The sequence below is a fragment of the Symphalangus syndactylus genome, chromosome 6, assembly GCF_028878055.3.
Source record: "Symphalangus syndactylus isolate Jambi chromosome 6, NHGRI_mSymSyn1-v2.1_pri, whole genome shotgun sequence".
Lineage (NCBI taxonomy): Eukaryota > Metazoa > Chordata > Mammalia > Primates > Hylobatidae > Symphalangus > Symphalangus syndactylus.
The window spans coordinates 97,901,705-97,920,700 of record NC_072428.2 but is presented as its reverse complement, the minus strand read 5'-3'; the positions used below and the strand labels follow the sequence as shown (position 1 = coordinate 97,920,700).

General features: G+C 36.9%; 1 protein-coding gene across 7 annotated transcripts; it reads right to left on the bottom strand.

The window, feature by feature from the left end:
• Positions 1 to 396: 396 nt before the first annotated feature.
• Positions 397 to 18,902, bottom strand: CBLL1 (Cbl proto-oncogene like 1). 7 transcript variants are annotated; one of them, XM_063642115.1, is made up of 6 exons: positions 18,622 to 18,902; positions 13,141 to 13,308; positions 8,652 to 8,752; positions 8,198 to 8,281; positions 6,675 to 6,748; positions 397 to 4,034 (listed from the first exon to the last, which is right to left on the bottom strand). In XM_063642115.1, exons 1-6 carry the CDS (start codon positions 18,752 to 18,754, stop codon positions 2,999 to 3,001), a joined length of 1,596 nt encoding a protein of 531 aa, XP_063498185.1. In that variant the 5' UTR covers positions 18,755 to 18,902; the 3' UTR covers positions 397 to 2,998. The 7 variants fall into 7 exon arrangements, with proteins under 7 accessions (XP_063498185.1, XP_063498187.1, XP_055139616.1 ...); XM_063642117.1 differs by having other exon boundaries at positions 18,721 to 18,897; XM_055283641.2 differs by having other exon boundaries at positions 17,945 to 18,871.
• Positions 18,903 to 18,996: the final 94 nt, after the last annotated feature.

Sequence of the window (18,996 nt, the reverse complement as noted above, 5' to 3'; positions counted from 1 at the left end):
ACCACATACTAATTTGACGGCTAATCTAATGAAGAACTATCTTTGAGTACTCATGCACTTTTTTCATGTACTCATAATATGGGGCATTTTCAAAAAATGAAAGACGGAACTGTAGAGTCTTCCCAAAAAGATTACAAAAGATACTCTTCCAATATATTAGTCAGAACAAAGCCTTTGGCAGTTCTGTATACTTCATACAGCCTCTTACTGAGTTTAAAGATATGTTCAAATATCTCTTCTATTTACATTTCAGTGGTATCTAACTAGTATTTACACGATAATTTTGAGCAAGTAGTTTTTACAGGGCAAAATGAATATAGTTTCTTACAGTCTTTGCAACAGATATTTCCCAAAATACTGTATTATACTCTGAATAAACATGCCACTGAAGAAATGTAACGTTCAACTTGATGGTTTTAATCTTTTAGAAGTGAACTTAATTTTACTGTAGTAAGTTGTATCAACATAAACATGGAAAATTCTGCATTCTCCCAAATGTGCCAATACATAAAAATTCATCTAGGCAAAATAGTATTTATGCTTCCATTTTATTGTTTTTAAGAATTAAACTGCCACCTCAGTAGTCTTAAGAGCAATATAATGAAACATACATACATTTAATTTAGACTTATGTCCATCATAGCTTCAAAGGCTTCCCTGAAATAAGGCTGGGATTCACATCTTTTTCCGTAAGGAAAGAAACACTAACAGTAATTTTGTTATCCTTCTACCCACCCACCCTCATTCAAACAATTGATGAATTCAAGTCTAACACGATTTAAAACTTGTCTGCTACAACATTCATCTGATATGCCTCCCTGCATAACATAGATTTCTTAAACCTAATTGAAAATAAATCATTTTTTTAAAACTCTACAAGAGTTCTCTTAATTCAAAATTTTATCATGATACTGATTTTCTCATCCAATACATAGGCTAAGTGGTTTCTTACCACATTCAATTCTAGTGACTTTCAATAAAAGCAGGACAGCTCTTCATAAATAGTTGAGAAGCTCTAACGTGATCTTGGCTATTTTCTTATTACATGGAACAAATGGTTTGGATTTTTAACAGTAATATTTTAATAGCTCCTAAACAGGGGCATGAAAAGGAATCAAGTTTGCACCAGTCCAAGTACCTACAGTAATATGATAGAAGCACTCACCAACATTTCACACTATTTCACTCCCATGCTTTTAATAACAAGCATTTCTCACTAGAAATATTGCATTAACACTGGACTTTCAAACTGCTAAGTGTAGAAAATCACTTGCCTGACTTAAAACAAGAAAGTTTATTACTTATTTTTGGCCAGTCAAGCTTGAAACGGCCATTTTGTTATTTCTAACTTCTGCTCTAGGGTTCAGAAATGTTTTTGCATCTGATCATTCAAGATGAGAATCTGTTTCACCTGTACCTGACAGAATAAAATGGTAAATTAGCACAGATCACCCTTTGTCAAAAGAAGTATGTTCTAAATGTATACACTACAAACTATCTAATAAATGATATCTGCATACTACACATTTCATGTTTTATTATGCACCATTTTAGTGGGGAGGAAAAACTTCACAGGGATTTATTCAAAGGATATAAATAATATCCTAAGAATGTTGATTTATACTTATCAGTTCTGTATAAATTGTTAAGTGGTCATCCTAGCTGAACTATAACAAGCCCCTATAATGTAAAAGCTGACTCTAAAGGCACCATGTAAAGCACTGAAATCCACAATTTAGCTGTTATTTCCTCTTCTCCAATACAAAATTATCTGGTAGTCTTCACTGTTGACTCCATGCTAAAATGTTCCAAATTCAGACTGCTTTACCGACAAAAGGAGTAGGAAATAAAAGTGTTTAAATTTCAAGTTAGAGGAAAAATCCTATCACACAGCAATGAAACCTGAGCAAATGCAAATTTGTGATTACAAGAATATGTCCTTCATTAATACATTATTCAAATTCCTCCATGGCATTCAAACTGTAGTTGAAAATCCTATAAACAAGAACCCACTTAAACACAGCATCAAACTCTACCATGAAATGAAGAATTACATAAAGCCTATTCAGCCCTATTCAGTTTAATACAATGAACAGACCACATTTCATCTAAATAACACCATTTAATCAGTTCTATAAAATAATGTTACTTAAGATCAGTATGTGTGGTGCATATGTGATTCCGATCATTCAGTAAAAAAGCATTAATAAGTAACAGCATTCCCCCCCCAGCTTGAAGCCTGTAGAGTTGATTACTTTGGCCATCTCTTTCCAAATAATTAGTAATGTCTTTTAACATTACAAATATATCTTAGTACTAGAATTCCCATGTATTTTGGTGCTCCTGAGGCTGCCTAAAAATGAAAAGGCATCCAAGTGAAGTGCATTGTATACTTACTATACCTCAAAACCTCAATATTTCAGTGCCTAAAATGTGAAATAATTCTCTGTCATTTAACAGTCTGCCTTACAGCAAATTCTAGTAGATTTTTACTTTTAGGATTTTATTATAACTTTGGGAAATTAGTGGTAAAACATATGGTTTAAAAAACAGTATGTGGCTGCACTTAAATTCACATAAAAATAGCATTTTTACAACCATATTGAAATTTAATCCTTTTACACAGGTTAACAAAATGTATCACAAGAAAAACTAAACATTGGGTTTAACAAAACAATACTTTTGAAGTAAAACAATGAAAAATTTTTTTGAATTTTTTACAAATGGTCACCTCTGGGTCAATTTACTAAACTAGGGGAACAAAGAGATGTTAAAATATAGCTGTGCTCAACTGAGCCCCTTATCTGTACTACAGTATGGTACTTGAAATCAATCTTAAGGTCAAGATTTAAAACCATTTTAAGAAACAAGACCCTATTTGTTTTATACTACCTCAGTAAGAGGTACTCTTCCTTCCCAAAACAGTCAAAGCTTAATTAAAAGATTGACTATACATAAGTTTTTTTCCTCCTCATATCTTCAGTTCAAAATACTATTATCATTGGTAATACGGTCTATATCTCGTCTGATCTGGATGATGTGGTCCAGGAAGTGGGGTTTGAGAAGGCGGACCCTGCAATCGTGGAGGAGGAGGTGGCCCTCTTGGTGCAGGCCATATACCAGGACTCATTCCCCCTGGTTGTGTAAATGGAGGGCTCAGAGTTCCTTGATCTTCAGTGAACTGGGGTAATGAGTTAGGATTATAATGGTGAGGAGGGGGTGCAGTTACAGGTGGACCACCATGTTGAGGTGGGGGAGGTCCTGGAGGAGGATGATTCATATAAGGTGGCATCTGGGCAATAATATGTCCAGGGGGAGGGGTTATTGGTGGTGGAGCAGAGGTCATTGGTGGAGGTGGAGCTTGGCTATATACCAAGTGAGGAGTACCTGCAGCCTGGGGAGGATGTGGCATTGGATGGCTTATTGGTGGTGGAGGAGGTGGGGGTGGTGCATAATGTTGCTGTGGAGGCATAATATGATGAGGGTGCGATACCACTGGTTGACCCTGATATTCAGGATGATGGTGAGCAGGTGCTGGGGCAGGAGGTGGTGGTTCTCTAGCACCTGAATTTGAGTCATCCTGAATAGGGACAGTTATTAAATTGCTGTGTTTTCTTGTTGAAATACGAAAGGTTTCCTGACTGACCGATCGAGGTGGAGGTGGAGCCATGGACAATTCTGCTGGAGGAGCACGAATATCCTCATGTGGCTGATTATAGTGCTCATGTGGAACATGTTGCAAAGGAGGTGGTGGCATCATGATGTGCTGCTTTGGCGGAATATGGCTCATATGGTGCTTGTCTGGTGGCATTATAAAACGCTCAGGGATTTCAGTTGGTGGTGGGGCAATAGGAGGATGAACATTTTCAAGTGAAGCACGGGTAACAGGTTTTCCAGCTCTCATATGGCGATGGTTGATATGAGCCTGTAAGTCTCTCTGAGACAAATATGTTCTCTTGCACCCTTGAACAATGCTACACATGAAGAGAGAACCTCGTGTACACTGCTCAATTCGCTGCACAGGATCACTACAGCTAAATTAGAAGGGAGAAAAACGTGATTTACTAAAAGAGAATATAAAAAAGTATGTAATTTTCAAAAATATGCCTGTTTTTAAAATTTGACTGTTACATAAACATAGCAAAAGTCCACAATTAGAAGTTAGTTATTCTATGTGAACCTTTAATCTTCCCTACTTTGTTATCTATTAGCCATTAAGCATAGGCATTTCTGTCAACTTCAGAACTCCTAACATCAAACAGTATGTTTCAAGAAGAGACCTCATTCTTCCAAGGCCTAGAATTTATCCAATTTTCTCAAACAATTGTACTTTTTGCATCCATTTGCCAAAAAAACCAGCAAGAAAAAAACCAACGGGTTGATTACTTACAATCATGGAATTCAAACTTGTATGGTATTATTGAGTGATAACTGTTTGTTGAGTAAATAATACTAAGTGGAAAACAGTAAGTAGAAGACACTGCAAGGACTACAACAAGTAACATCAGCCTCATCATTAGGGTTCTTAACATTAAACATAAACAATTTCAATCCAAGCCTTGACTATTAAAAGTCCTTTAAAGAAGGGTTTTTTCTGAACCGTCAGACAAATTTACACTTTCCTAACTTTCTAATTTGTGAGCACTAAATTTAACTTAACATTTTCTTAAAAACTCAGGGTAAAAATTATAACTATTTTTCATTTACCATATTTAATCCATACTTGCCATTACAGCTTTCTTGACACAGTGGAGAAAGAGGACTGAAATAGGAATCTGAAGATCTTGGATCTGGTATTGGCTCAGTAATTTGAAGTCATTGAACCATTTCTGAGTTTGTTTCTTCATTTGTACAATGAGGTTAAAGTATCTACCTACTTCACAATGTTTTTATATCTATTTCATATTACTTAAAAGAATATTCTTAATATCAAATGAAACGAGAGTGACAGTATTTAATCCCCAATTAAGCACTATATAAAAATATGTGTGTGTATATATATATAAGCAATTATCATTGAATATGTGTGTCAGATCATTTGACACTATATTAAATGGTTCTATACTCTTGATTTTGAGTTGTGTCTATCTTTCCATCCTTACTATAAGGCTGGCACTCCTTATTGATGTTATTATGCTTCCCTTTAGTGGCCATCTGGCACACTTCTTGCTTCTAGTTCACTGTAAACACTGAACTGTCTCCACCTTAACAAGATGTGAAGCACTTTCTCTTGGGTGGTGCTTAAAAACAGTAATATATACTGTTTAACTCTGATTGCCATTTCTTCGCTTCCTGATCTGGGTCTGTTAATCCAGATAGGCCTCTGTCCTAAAATTGCTACTGAGGACCATGTAAGTGAGGTGTGACATTTAGTACTTTGTTACATTTAGTCCATTAGTAAGGATTAGCATATTCAGTACATTAGTTACATTTAGTACCTTGAGAACTAATTTCTTTAAACAATAAGTACCTTTTAATTTCCTTTTAATACTTATACAAAAGAGGAAACCTTTAAAAGTCCTCTAAATAATGTTTTATCACATCTGAAATCCTTTATCCCGATGAAGCAATCAAATTTACTATGTAACTTAAAATGAATGTATACCATGTTGAAAAATTAGACCTGAGAGAAAACACCCAAAAAACAAGTGATATATATTTCTAATGTCTTAACTCTTCTGAATTATAATTCTATAAACGAAATATTTTTTAAACTCATAGAACAAATGTTATAATCTGTTACTTCAAAATGCTAATAAAAACATGCCAAGAGAATTAGTTGTCACTGAGCTGTCAATAAATCACCCCTTTCTCTCCTGGTGACGTCAAATTTTCCTACATCATAAAAGGGAATCATTGCTGACAAGTGTCCACAGCTTTGCTATCAATCAATACCACAAATCTTGGTGTAGCTTTAAGCACAGGTTATAAGTGATCTAAGAAGCCTATGGCTAACCCAAGCAAGTATCTCCCATTCTTTCTTAAGCCTTCCTTATCAAGGGTTCTGAACTGATATAAAAATTCTTATTCTGTTTTCTTCAAGACCATCCCAAAATGGATCTAGCTTTTTATAACTTGTTTGAGACTATGTAATGATGGTGTTCTAAGATATACTCGAAATAATCAGATTTGAAAGTAACAAGAGCTTATATATACAGTGCTTACTATACGCCAGCTACTAGATATGTGTATGTGTGTACATATTATATATATATATATATATAAAACCTCATTTAATCCTAAAAATACCTCAAGGAGGTAGATACTATTATCAGGCTCATTTTATCAATAAAGAATAGCCTATGACAGTAAAACAGCTAATAAATAGCAGAACAAGGATTCGAACCCAGGAATTCTAATTCTGGAGTCTTTGCTCTCAATATATCTTAACAGTTCTTTAATGTCCCACCAAAAAAAGTAACTTTTTGTTTATAGTAATACTTCTATAATGGCAAACAGATTTCATTTTGACCAACTGAGTTGACTGACAGTGGCTACCTTGCCCTATATTAAAGAGAAACTTAAAGCAAGCTGGGCTCACAGAAAAAGATTAGCCATGTCTGTATGTTTGATCTCCTGCCTGATTTATATCACTCCCTAACCTTCAATCCAACTTACAAATCATTGCACTAAAACTTTATTATTTAAAAAAGGTAATGATAATCTTTTCTTACCCTGGACACATCTTATCTCCCTTTTTTTCATGTAAAATAGCACAGTCATAGCAAAAAACATGCTTGCATGGAATCTGTAAACAAAGACATATTACAGTTAAGCATATAAGAACTTAAAATATTTTTTAAAAAAATATATATATAGTGACCTATACATAAGGCTTAGAAGACACTTGAGAATACCTGTTAAAATGAACATTTATTAAGTACTAATTATAATAACCTTTTTCAGTCACAAAGCCTTTTGAGAACATGACAAAAACTATGGCTCTTTTCCCAATAAATGTACACATACGCATTTGCTTATACTTTCTGGAGGTGTAAACCCTATAAATTTCACCTATGGTCCCCACACGTTTTTTTCCTTTTTTTTTTTTTTTTTTTTAAGAAACAGATCTTGCTCTGTTGCCCAGGCTGGAGTCCAGTGGTGTGATCACAGCTCACTGTAACCTCGAACTCCTGGCTGATGTTCCCACCTCAGCCTCCAGAATAGCTAGGAACACAGGTGTGTGCCACCACACAAGGCTAATTATTTTATTTTATTGTAGAGACAGGGTCTTGCTAAGTTGTCCAGGCTGGTCCCAAACTCCTGGCCTCTGGCAATCCTCCCACCTCAGCCTCCCAAAGCCCTGGGATTATAGGTGTGAGCCACCATACCCAGCCCCCTGCAGGTCAAAAGCTCCTGAAGAATACTTTAATTATGTGTGTTTTTTTTTTTTAATCTTGTTTCTCCTGAAACTATTCCAACGCAGTAAAATATTATAGGACAAGTAAGTCCTATATTTAACATAAGCAGCATCTTCCTCTGGTAGTTTTAAGTTAACTGACTAATAAAAATCAATCAGAAGGATACATTAAATGATGTTAGAACCACATTTTTAAATTCACAGCCTGTTACTATTTCTTTACTATGATGTAGAGCAAAGCAACTGCATAATCCACGCCATCTACCATCACAGGTATGTTACTGAATTCAAATTTTTTTTCTAAAGGCAAATGCAAAACTATCTTTTTTGGAGGGAAGAAATGTGAAAATTACTATAAAATTACAGTTAGGATTGTAAAATTTTTTAATGATTAGAATTCAATTTTCAGAAATAATAATTACTATTAAACCTCTCTGAGCCTCAGGAAAAAAAGAGAAATTATAAATACTATTAATGCAGTTTTATGGAAAAAATTGTGGCCTTCAAAAATGAGCAGTCTTGTTCTATTTATTAAGAAAAAAAATTTTCCTTAATAAACTAGAATAACTGTAAACTGGTATCAAACACTCCAAAGAATTTAGTTTTCAGAAATTATTCTAATTTTCAGTTTTATTTAATATTTTACAAGAATTCAACGATTTGTCAAGATAATCATATTAAATTCATAGTATTCCAATACTTCCCTCAGTTACTTCATACTTATTTAAAATTTCGCAAACTTAGTCATTAAACAGTGATAAACCTATCTAGTTAAATTTCAGAACCCCACCTCTATGCAAATACTTACTTACAAAAACAATATTTAATTATACTTACCATTCTCCCATAGATTTTAATAGGCAATCCACACTTGTCACAGAAATGAACCGGTGTATCATCCTTTTCACCTAAGATGTTTATCTGTTGAAATGATATAATTAAAATTACCTTCTTACACAATTCTAAAGATTGTATCTACACAATGAATTGGTCAATATTTTATAAAAGTTGTTAAAACAATTAGAAATAGAAGCTTCTTGGTATCATCTCCGTTTATTCCCCACCATTAGCTGTGATACCATTAATTTTTCTTCTTAGTGTTAATAGCTATTGATTTTACTGAAAATTACTTCAAATGGAGTATTAAATGATTTGTATGTGCTGAAAATCATAGTTATAACAAGTTCATAACATTCTTTATGTATTGTGCATTACTCCAATAAAACATTTTAAGTATTTAATACTTAAAATGTTTTATTGTTATAATACAATTTTTCATTTTTAATTATACCTGAAAGTCCCAAAAAAGGTGTCCAGGAAATCTTCGTTGATTTCCAAACAGCTCACCCCCTTTACAGTCATACCGTTCTTCTTCATTATAATCAAATCCTTCTGAGAAAAAAAAAAAAAGTATTGCCCATTAACTTTCCAAATCTCAAATTTCATTTTGGAAGCACATATACATGGCAAAATAGACCTTTTCATCACTAAAAAGCCCATGTGATGCCTTTCAAAGCTTTTCTAAGAATAAGACAATCAAGATTAGTTAAAAACATCAGTTAGAAGTGATCTTGGTGATCTAGTCCAACTCTTTTACTTCATTATTGAGAATATTACTGTATGGAGACCCATAATAACTCAACATATAGAAGATAAGTGACAAAGCCAGGAACAGACCTCAGAACTCTTGACTCCCATTCAAATGCTCTTATCAATTCATGAAACTATTTCTAGTGTAAAACTTTACTGACTATCATGCTTGTTGCACAAATTTTTAAGATATTGATCACCATTTATTCTAGTCTACCTACAAAAATGGTATGCTAAGAGACTGATTTTATTGCCAATAGTATAATGAAAACATAAAGCATTCTATGGATTTTATTAGCCAACAAGTTATCCTCTTCTTTAGCCCTCAAATGAGTGATTTAGACACTTTAACATTTCATATTTCATCCTGTCAATTAAAACCACTCCCTGATTAATTACCCAAACAACAGGAGCCATATCATATCTTATGTATCCTTTCCTACAATGCATTTATCAATATCAATAAACTTAAGATATATGAAGATGAAAGGGGCTCAATTTCTCTGGCCTAATTAAAAAGTTGATGGCAATCTTCTCATTTCCTACAAAAGAACAAAAAACCAATCAACAGTCTGATGGCAATTCTAGGTAGAATCCAATTACCTAAAGTAAAGCTGAGCAGACAAATATATCCCTCCAAGGAGCCAGGCTTCTCACGACTCTTTTGGCCCTAGAACTGGTAAACAGAGTAGCCAAGCACACAAGTTTTAACTTTACCCACATGACTAAATTACAGCACCTATACACAGACATAGACACACACACACAGAGAGACACATTCACATTAACACACAAATAATGATGCAAGAAGTTTTTGAAGCTGATAGACACTTCAGTGTACTATTTAATTACTGCCAATACGAATGCATAATCCAAAGTCAGAATGCTCTTTTAAGTTACACCTGAGTGTTCCTAGGCTCCTATATCACCCATTTACACCTTAGAAAAGATGGTGTGATATAAAATTCAAAATAAGGAAACTCAATTTTTCTTTCTTTTTTTTTTTTTTTTTTTTTTTTTTGAGACAGAGTCTCACTCTGTTGCCCAGGTTGGAGTGCAGTGGCGCAATCTCCACTCACTGCAAGCTCCACTTCCCAGGTTCAAGCGATTCTCCTGCCTCAGCCTCCCGAGTAGCTGGGACTATAGGCGCCCGCCACCACGTCCAGCTAATTTTTTGTATTTTTAGTAGAGACGAGGTTTCACCGTGTTAGCCAGGATGGTCTCGATCTCCTGACCTCATGATCCGCCCGTCTCGGCCTCCCAAAGTGCTGGGATTACAGGCGTGAGCCACCACCCCCGGCAGAAATTCAATTTTTCAAACCAGAAAATTATTGAGATAACAGCCAAGGAAATTAGGAGCACATTATCATTTTTCAGAGTAGTTCCACCTGTACTCCCATCATTAAACTATATATATTTTGATTGATGCCTAAGAAAATAACAATCAAAAACAAATTTATTTTACTCCAAAATCCGAGAGGGAAAGGGGAGAAAAGGATTTTGGCTTTTCTGCATTGTTTGAACTATTAAAGAATGTATTTGTACACTACCGTGTTGTTTTAAAAAACTATTTTTTTAAAAAAAGCCAAAGCAGGAGTGACCCTAAATTAGAGGTACTGCAACAGCAGCCCTAGGTTATTACTAACACGATTTCTAACATTTTGACTTCAAATATACTTGTTTAGATGGGAGAGGAACCCTACAATAAAAGAAACCATAATGTATGTTGTAACTAAAGCAGTTTGATTCTACAAAATAAATACAGACAATAGAACAGAAAGTTCTAGAATAGAATATTCTAGTTCTGGAATAGAATAGAAAGTCTAGAAATACAAAAAAATACTTTTAATACAGGGGTCCCCAACTCCCAGGCCTTGGACCAGTACCCTTGGCCTGTTAGGAACTCGGCCACACAGCAGGAGGTGACGGGAGGGCTAGGGAGCATTACCACTTGACCTCTCCTTCTGCCTCCAGTCAGATCAGCAGCTGCATTAGATTCTCATAGGAACACAAACCCTATTGTGAACCATGCAAGAGAGGGATCTAGGTTGGTGCTCCTTACGAGAATCTAACTAACGCAACAGTTGCATCCCGAAACCACTCCTCGCACCCTGCCGTCACTCTCCGTCTGTGGAAAAACTGTCTTCCACGAAACCAGTCCTGGTGCCAGAAAGATTGGGGACTGCTGCTTTAACATATATATGATAACAGTAAAATTCCTATTCAGCAAGGAAAAGAGTTGCGACAATATTTCGGGGGGAAAAAAAGCCAGACCCCACCTTTTTTCTCCTTAATAACCAAATACATATCCATAAATGTTCTAAAGCAGTATCAGTGAACTTTTTCTGTGAAAGGCTAACTAGTAAATATTTAGGCTTTGTGGACCGTATGGTCTCAATCACAATTACTCAACTCTACCATTATAGTGTGAAAGCCCCCATAGATAATACTTAAATGAATGAGCATAGCTGTGTTCCAATAAAATTGTTTACAAAAACAGGGCTAAATTTGGCCCACAGACATAGTTTGCTAACCTGTAATCAAGGGTAACATGGAAAAACTCTTTTATACTGGTGAAATAGGGGAAGGCCTTTCAAATAACGTCACAAAACCCAGAAGTCATGAAAGCAAAAACTGGATATCTGACTACATAGAATCTTCAAGATTTTCTGCAATAACTATAATCCCAGACTTTGGGGGGCCGAGGCGGGCAGATCGTGAGGTCAGGAGATCGAGACCATCCTGGCTAACACAGTGAAACCCCGTCTCTACTAAAAATACAAAAATTAGCCGGGCGTGGTGACGGGCGTCTGTAGTCCCAGCTACTCGGGAGGCTGAGGCAGAAGAATGGCGTGAACCCAGGAGGTAGAGCTTGCAGTGAGCCGAGATCACACCACTGCATTCCAGCCTGGGCGACAGTGCAAGACTCCATCTCAAAAAAAAAAAAAAAAAAAAGATTCCCTCCAATAAATATTTTGTATACAAAATTCAAAAGACAAATGAAGAATATATACAATATAGGCCAGGCACAGTGGCTCACGCCTGTAATCCCAGCACCTTGGGAGGCTAAGGAGAAGGACTGTTGAACCCAGGAGTTCAAAACCAGCCTGGGCAACATAGCAAGACGCCATCACTACAAAAATTAAATACAAAAAATTAGCCAGGCAGGTGTGGTGCACCTGTAGACCCAGCTACTCAGGAGACTGAGGAGAAAGATCACTTGAGCCTGGAATATCGAGCCATGATGCCACCACTGCACTCCAGCCCGGGCAACAGAGTAAGACCCAGTCTCAAAAAAAAAACAAAAACAAACAAAAAATATTTAAATATACACACACGCACATACGTAACACATAACAAAAATTCTATTAATTTACAAAGAACTCAGAAGAAAGGATCTAAACAAGAATGACCAATACTATGAAAAAATATATGCTCTTTCATAATTAAAATAAATTTACATCAAAACAAAAATTTTAAAAGGTTTCCAGTACTCACTATTTGTGTGTGGCAGTAAAAACTAACATACCTTTTTTGAAGAGCAATTTGACAGTATTTGTCAAACTCTAAAATCCACAGTATCTATCAAGTTTTAAAATATCCAAATTTGTAGTTTTAAAGTCTTTGGAATTAAAAAAAAAAGGCCAAATCTGTGCAAAGAACAAATTCTACAACGTATACATACTAAACTGTATGCCCAAGAATATTTGGTGCAACGTTTCTTGTAACAGAAAAAACTGGAGAAACTGTTAAATAAATTATGGTATATCTATAAATACCCAAACCTATTTTTTTAATGAGGTACATCTGTATGTACTGGTAAGAAAAAAATCTAAAATGCATATTACATGAAAAAATGGCAACTACACATAAAAAATTAATACTTCTGTATAAAAAAGACAACAGGGATAATCTGGATAGAAGGATTTTACTTTTAATGTTATGCTTTCTGCAATACTGTTGAGATTATTGAACAATGGGCAGTATTGCTTTCAACAACAAAAGAACCAAATCAAAAATATTTATAAAAGAAAATAAAAATACAATGTGCTACAATGAGAAGTCAAACAAGAAGGTTGAAGAATGAATAAAATATGTAAGATAAAAAGAGGTAGCTATAAGATCACACAGACTGTCCGGAGCAATCAGATAAAACAGAGAGTGTTGGACCTATTAGTTAAACAAATTACCTTCATCACCAGGTGGAGCCTTTGCAGGCATCCTGTTTATAGTCCTTTGAGTTCGCGGTGCAGGTTTCGCTTTGTTTGCTTGTTTGGAGATGAGCTTTATAGGAATTCGTCTGCGAACATCAAGACCACCCAAGGATCCAGAACTATTAGTGCCTTGTAACTCATTGTCTATGTTAGGAAAAAAAAGTTGTAATTTCTTTTAGTTTTTCTTTTTAAAGATTATTCTGCCACAGGTATTAAAACAACATAACTAACATTATCAAGGTTAAAGATCTGGGTTCTGATTTTCAATATTACATTAAGTTTAACTGCTAATTTTATTTATTTTGGATCAACACTTAAGGCAATGCTTTTTAACCCTTTTTGAGATATGGAATCCTTTAAGAAATTGATAAAAGTTATAGGACCTCTCCCTAGAAAAATGAATAAAATTTTTCATATAATTCCAGAGAAGTTTACAGAAACATGAAACCATTCACGAACCCAAGAACCATTGTCTTGAACTACAATAGAATTTTTTGAAAGAAAAAGAGTAAGAAGGAGAAGAAGAAAGAAAACCATCCCTATCTCCATGTCTGATCGTCAAGCATGCAAAGCAGAAAATAAATTTAGTAAACTGAACTTACTAACACTGATGAAGGCAAAATTAAATAATGCATTTGAAAATGAAGTTTAGAAATGTGATTATTCCTTAAGTGTAAAATAATTATTCTAAAAATCATTCAGAAATATAGTAAAAATCATTATACTATTTAGTAGTAAAAACATGCAATAATGTATTTGTGCTATAACATGTGACTGAGTTCTTAGTCGGCACTGCAATGGAAAATTATAATTTAAGAGGATGCAAAGTTCCTGTACTACAACTAGGTCTAAACAACTGTCACTTTCTAGTCCCTGGAGTCTTTGCTTGTTATTGTCTATAGAATAAATTAATTCTTGTCCCATGAGTAACAGTATTATTTCATAGAACTGACTCCATCTAAAGCTTAAGAGTTACCTTTTTTCAAGTAGATGAAAAGATATAATACAGAAAATACTTAACTTGACCTACTAAAGACAAAAAGGAAAATATTTAAAATAGGAAATACAAATAACGTATTTTTAAATCTGTAGTGTTTTAAACATGACAAGTTATTGAACAAGGTTGTATAACTGCCCCTGCAGAAAATATTACAGTCAAGATTGATAGCCAAACCATCCACATAAAATTCAGCAAAGCCAAATTTGGAAGTGGTAAGCTAGTACCGATGGCCTCCAAGGCTACTAGGATTACAGACACACACTAAGTTCACATTCATTTGCACTTTTTCTGAACAATATATCAAACAAAATTAAAAATGGGTCCTTAACGATTATTTTAATTATCTTTCAGTCTACTTACTACTCTTATAACAGCTAATCCTAAAACAAGTGGGGGCGGAATAACATGGTTAGCTAGAATCTTGAGTTAGGGTAAACTCAACTTGATCAGCTTTCAACACCATTAAATAGACTCACAAGCTGATTAATGTATTTGATCTGTTTTCATTGTAGTTGCTTATGTATGTAAAAGTACTTATAAGCAATGCACTGGCCAAAATATGAATGACTTTTTTCCTTGCTCAAAAAGTATTCCTGACATTCCAATGAACTAAAAAGCAAGTCGTTGTAGACATATAATCAGTTCAATGCTGTCCCTCAAATATTAAATATTCAAATATCAAAATGGCTTAATCGTTTTACCTTTGTGAATAATGAAAATATCAACACTTCATTACAAGTCCTTTTCACACCATCCTGAACACTTGAGGTCTCTACTGTTGCTTGCATAGTCTACCACCTTCAAGAGCTGGCTGGCCCTTCCCACTTTGCTTCAGATTCAAGTTCATGAGGTACAGCATTTAATAGTGATAACATTCTGGGTTTCTTTGGGAATTTTTTGCTTTTTGTTGTTTTTAAATTAAGAATCAGAACACAAAGCACTATTTCCTTTTGAATACAGTAATAAATTATAAAGTCCTTAACAACAAAAATTTCTTAGATATTACATAGAAAGTGACTAAGGACTACTGGCCACTTAAGATAAATTCACTTTAAAAAGGCACAACACTTCTATATTATATAGTTTAGGATCTTCTACAAATCTGGGATACAGTTACAGAAGTGCTAATGCTTAGAATGACCAAAGAATAAATCTAGTGTTAATTGGAAGCCGCTTGGAGTAATTTTTCTGGCAAGGTTCTATTAGAACACCTTCATTTTTACATTTGAATGTTTCAGTATGATCATAAAATGGGTCATTTTTGCATAATGTTCAAGGGTTTCATCAATTTCCCCAAGGACCTCTTAATCCTTTAATATTGAAATTATTCTTTTGAGATGCCTATCCTGTCATGATTCTTCAATTATCTAGCTAAGTGGCATTTCCTCTTTGTCAAAGGCTCTGTGATTTAAACAATTATCAAATTCATGTTTATGAATTTCATGAAAACCAGAATCTGCAAGGTTTATAATTTTATTTCACAATCAATACACAGTATTTGATACTGTCTTCTGATACTAAACATCAAAGAGATTGATTCATTAAAAAATTAAATACGTAAGAAGCTAGTGTTAAGCAGAAGGGACATCTGAGCGGGAACTAATTTTTTAAGTGGTCAGCTCATTCGTGAGTATTTTCATGTTACGATGAGTTTTACTTCCTCAGGCCATCTCTACACTTCAAGAATTAAGATAATAAACACTATTTACACCCACCCCTATTATGATTTCCTAACATAACAGCCTCCAAACTATGGCAGGAACTTGACTCACAATTCCAGTAGTGGGCTCAAATAAGAATTATTTTCCTAAAGTTGAATGTTTGCTATTCTAACATCAAAATCCCAGTTTCAACTCTATAAATTCCCAAACACTGGAATTCTTTACAGCCTGGTTCTAGGCCGGCTTTTCTTCTGAACACACCCTTCTTAAGTGGTCTCATCTGTCCTCATGCTTTAAAATACCAGCTATAGATAAAGGTACTAACTTCCAAATACGTATTTTCAGTGCAGATCTTTCCTCTCATCTCCACTTGGCATCTCTCCCGTGTCTCAATAGTTATCTCACACTAGCAGTCCAAGACCAAACACTTGTTCCCAAATTCCCGTCTCACCTCTACAAAAAAAAGATTGTTTTCTGCCCCAAGTTTTCCTCAACTGAATAATGGACACTACCTAGTTGCTCAAACCAAAAACCTAGGCATTTCTCCTTTCTCTCACATTCCTTCAAACACCACCAAAGTATTTACTGAAGCTGCCCATTCTCCTTCATTTTCACCAAACCAACCTTCCCTTCCCGTCTACTGCAATCAGCTATTTTCCATCATTCTTACCTCCCTCTGTTACACCATTCTCCATAGAACAGCCTATTATATTTTTTTAAAGAGATTGTGTTCCTCCTCTACTTCTGTTCAATGGCTTCATATTCACTTAAATTAAAATTCAAACGTTTACCATGGCTTTCAATGACCTGAATGATGTGTCTGCCGCCCTCCTTTCCAATCTCACTTCAGGACTCTTACCCTCTGGCTATTACTAGGCTGCAGCTGACTTCACTATATCTTCCTACCTCAGTGCCTTTGCACTTGCTGGAAATGCTCTTCCTCTTGCTTTTTTCCCAGGGCTGGGTTCTCCTCATCCATCAGATCTTAGCTTCCACAAAGACCATTCCTAACAACGCTCTCTGAAATTTCGTCCTATGAATCTCTCCACAGCACTCGTTTATTTTCTTCAAGATACTTATAATTCGCAAACATTAAAAAATAAATAAATAAATAAAAAGAACGTTTGTCTGTGTTCCTCCATAAAACAGAAGTTCTATCACGGACTTGGTCCGTCTCGTTTACCATTCCATCTTCCATCTCCCGACCTACAGATATCTGTATATATCTGGCATAAATAAACATACACACCTACATAAATAAACATACACACCTAATTATAAATCAAGTAGATATCTGATGAGTGAGGACAACTCAATACTCAAGAAAAGGCCTTTTTTTCTCTATTTGTGATATGGTCGCTATAAATGTATGGGGCACATGTTAACTCCAAGAGCACTCATTCAATATCCAAGAACCACAAAGAAGCAAAAGCCAGAAAATACATAACAAAGGGTGGAGCTACTCTTACTTGGAGAAAAGTATGAGAATGCCTTGATTTTAAGCTCCTCTTTGTAAATACCCTCAAATGATGAGTAAGGACCTCAGCCGAAGCGCGGGGCATGCTTTTGGTTTAGGTAGAAAAGCTGCTCCGAGTTTGATTCCAAAAACTCTATCAGACTTCCTTCTTTCAACTCTCTAGTCCATAAAGGATCGGAGAGACGACACTGCAGCACCCGCCCAAAGCTGACTGAGACAGCAGGAAGTCTCCAACCCATTCTCGCCCGTCCATTCCCAGCGTAAAGAGGATTCCGCGACTCGGAAACCGCAATCTACCCGCCAGTCTCCATAACGTAGGCCAGAGCAGCTGGGCTGAATAAAACAGAGCCGGCGCTCTCCCTTCCCAAAGGCCTACATCGCCCACCGGTCCGGGCTCGGAGCTCCGCAGAACCAGAGAAGGAGCGGTTGTTGCCGGCACGGAGGAGATAGGTACCACACCAGAGGGTAGGCCAGGAAACGGCAGGCCCCTGCCAGGCACAGGAAGGCATCTGTGAGATTTCTTCTCACTGCCACACCCTAGTGTTGTGGGGCGAGCGTAATCCCTTTTCCCTGCTGGGCGACTAGCCCCAGGCCGGCCAAGGGGGCATGGAACCGGGACCCCCACTGCCTCCGCCTCCTTACCAGTGTGATCCATGATTCGGCTCGCAGAGCACAGTGGGAGCGGAAGTCAACCGCGCCGGAGTCGCAGCGAGCGCGTGCGCACTGCCTTCCGGAGGCCGGGAGGCGGAAGTCCGAGCAGGTTGTCCCAGTTTTGGCCTGCAAAGACTTCCTTTTCTCGCCTCCACTACCCAACTCCAGTGAGGGACTCAGGCATAGTTCGGGCAGAGGCAGAAAGAGCGAGCGCGCGAAGAACTTCGGTATCGAGGTTGCTAAGGCTTCTCCTCATGTGCTTCAAGAGAAAGTAGACTTTAACTGTGGAAAGGACGCCAGGGGGGCTGGGGAAGGGGAGAGCGGTGGTAAAAATGAGCCTGAGGTAGATAAGGCGACTGCCCACCCGCCCCCGCGGAGAGCTGCCTTCTGGAACTTGTAGTGCGCGGGGGCCCCGGAGCCGGTCGGCTGCGCAGGCTCGGCCGTTGCGCTGGCCCCACCCCGGTGGGCGGAGTAACGGTTTGGAATCCCCCGGGGTCAGCGAGCGATTGTTTCCTCCGCCTGGTGTAGGAAAAGTGTAAACACGCGCGCTCCGGAAGGCGTCCTCCAGTGGGAGGTTGCTCAGGGGATGGCGGAGCTGTGAAACTCGGAGCTAGAAGGAAAGTCTCAACGCTTATTGTCTAAATTTTGCTTTGTCGTGACGAGCTTACCTAGACCCACGCAGAGCTGACTTGGTATATGCCCCGGTTCCCATCTCTTAAGTCTCTTAAACAGTTGAAACACATTTATAATGCTTGACTGCCACTCACTTTCTACGGAGAGCGCTTGTGACGCTACGAACATCTCAAAACACCTGAGGACTGGGCGCCAGGGCCGGATGGAGGGTGGAGAGCTAGTGCCGCGCAGCTGCCTCCTGTTAACGGGGACACCTAGCAGGAGTGTGCCGAGTGGAGCTAAGGGAAGCGGATGGAAACCGAGGGAGGGGAAAAGAGAGCGCGTAAGGCTTGGCCGGAAGGAGAGGTTAAAAAGGAAGGGCCTAAAATAAGGAAGAGAGTTACCACAACAGGCAGTACCTAGTTCCAGTT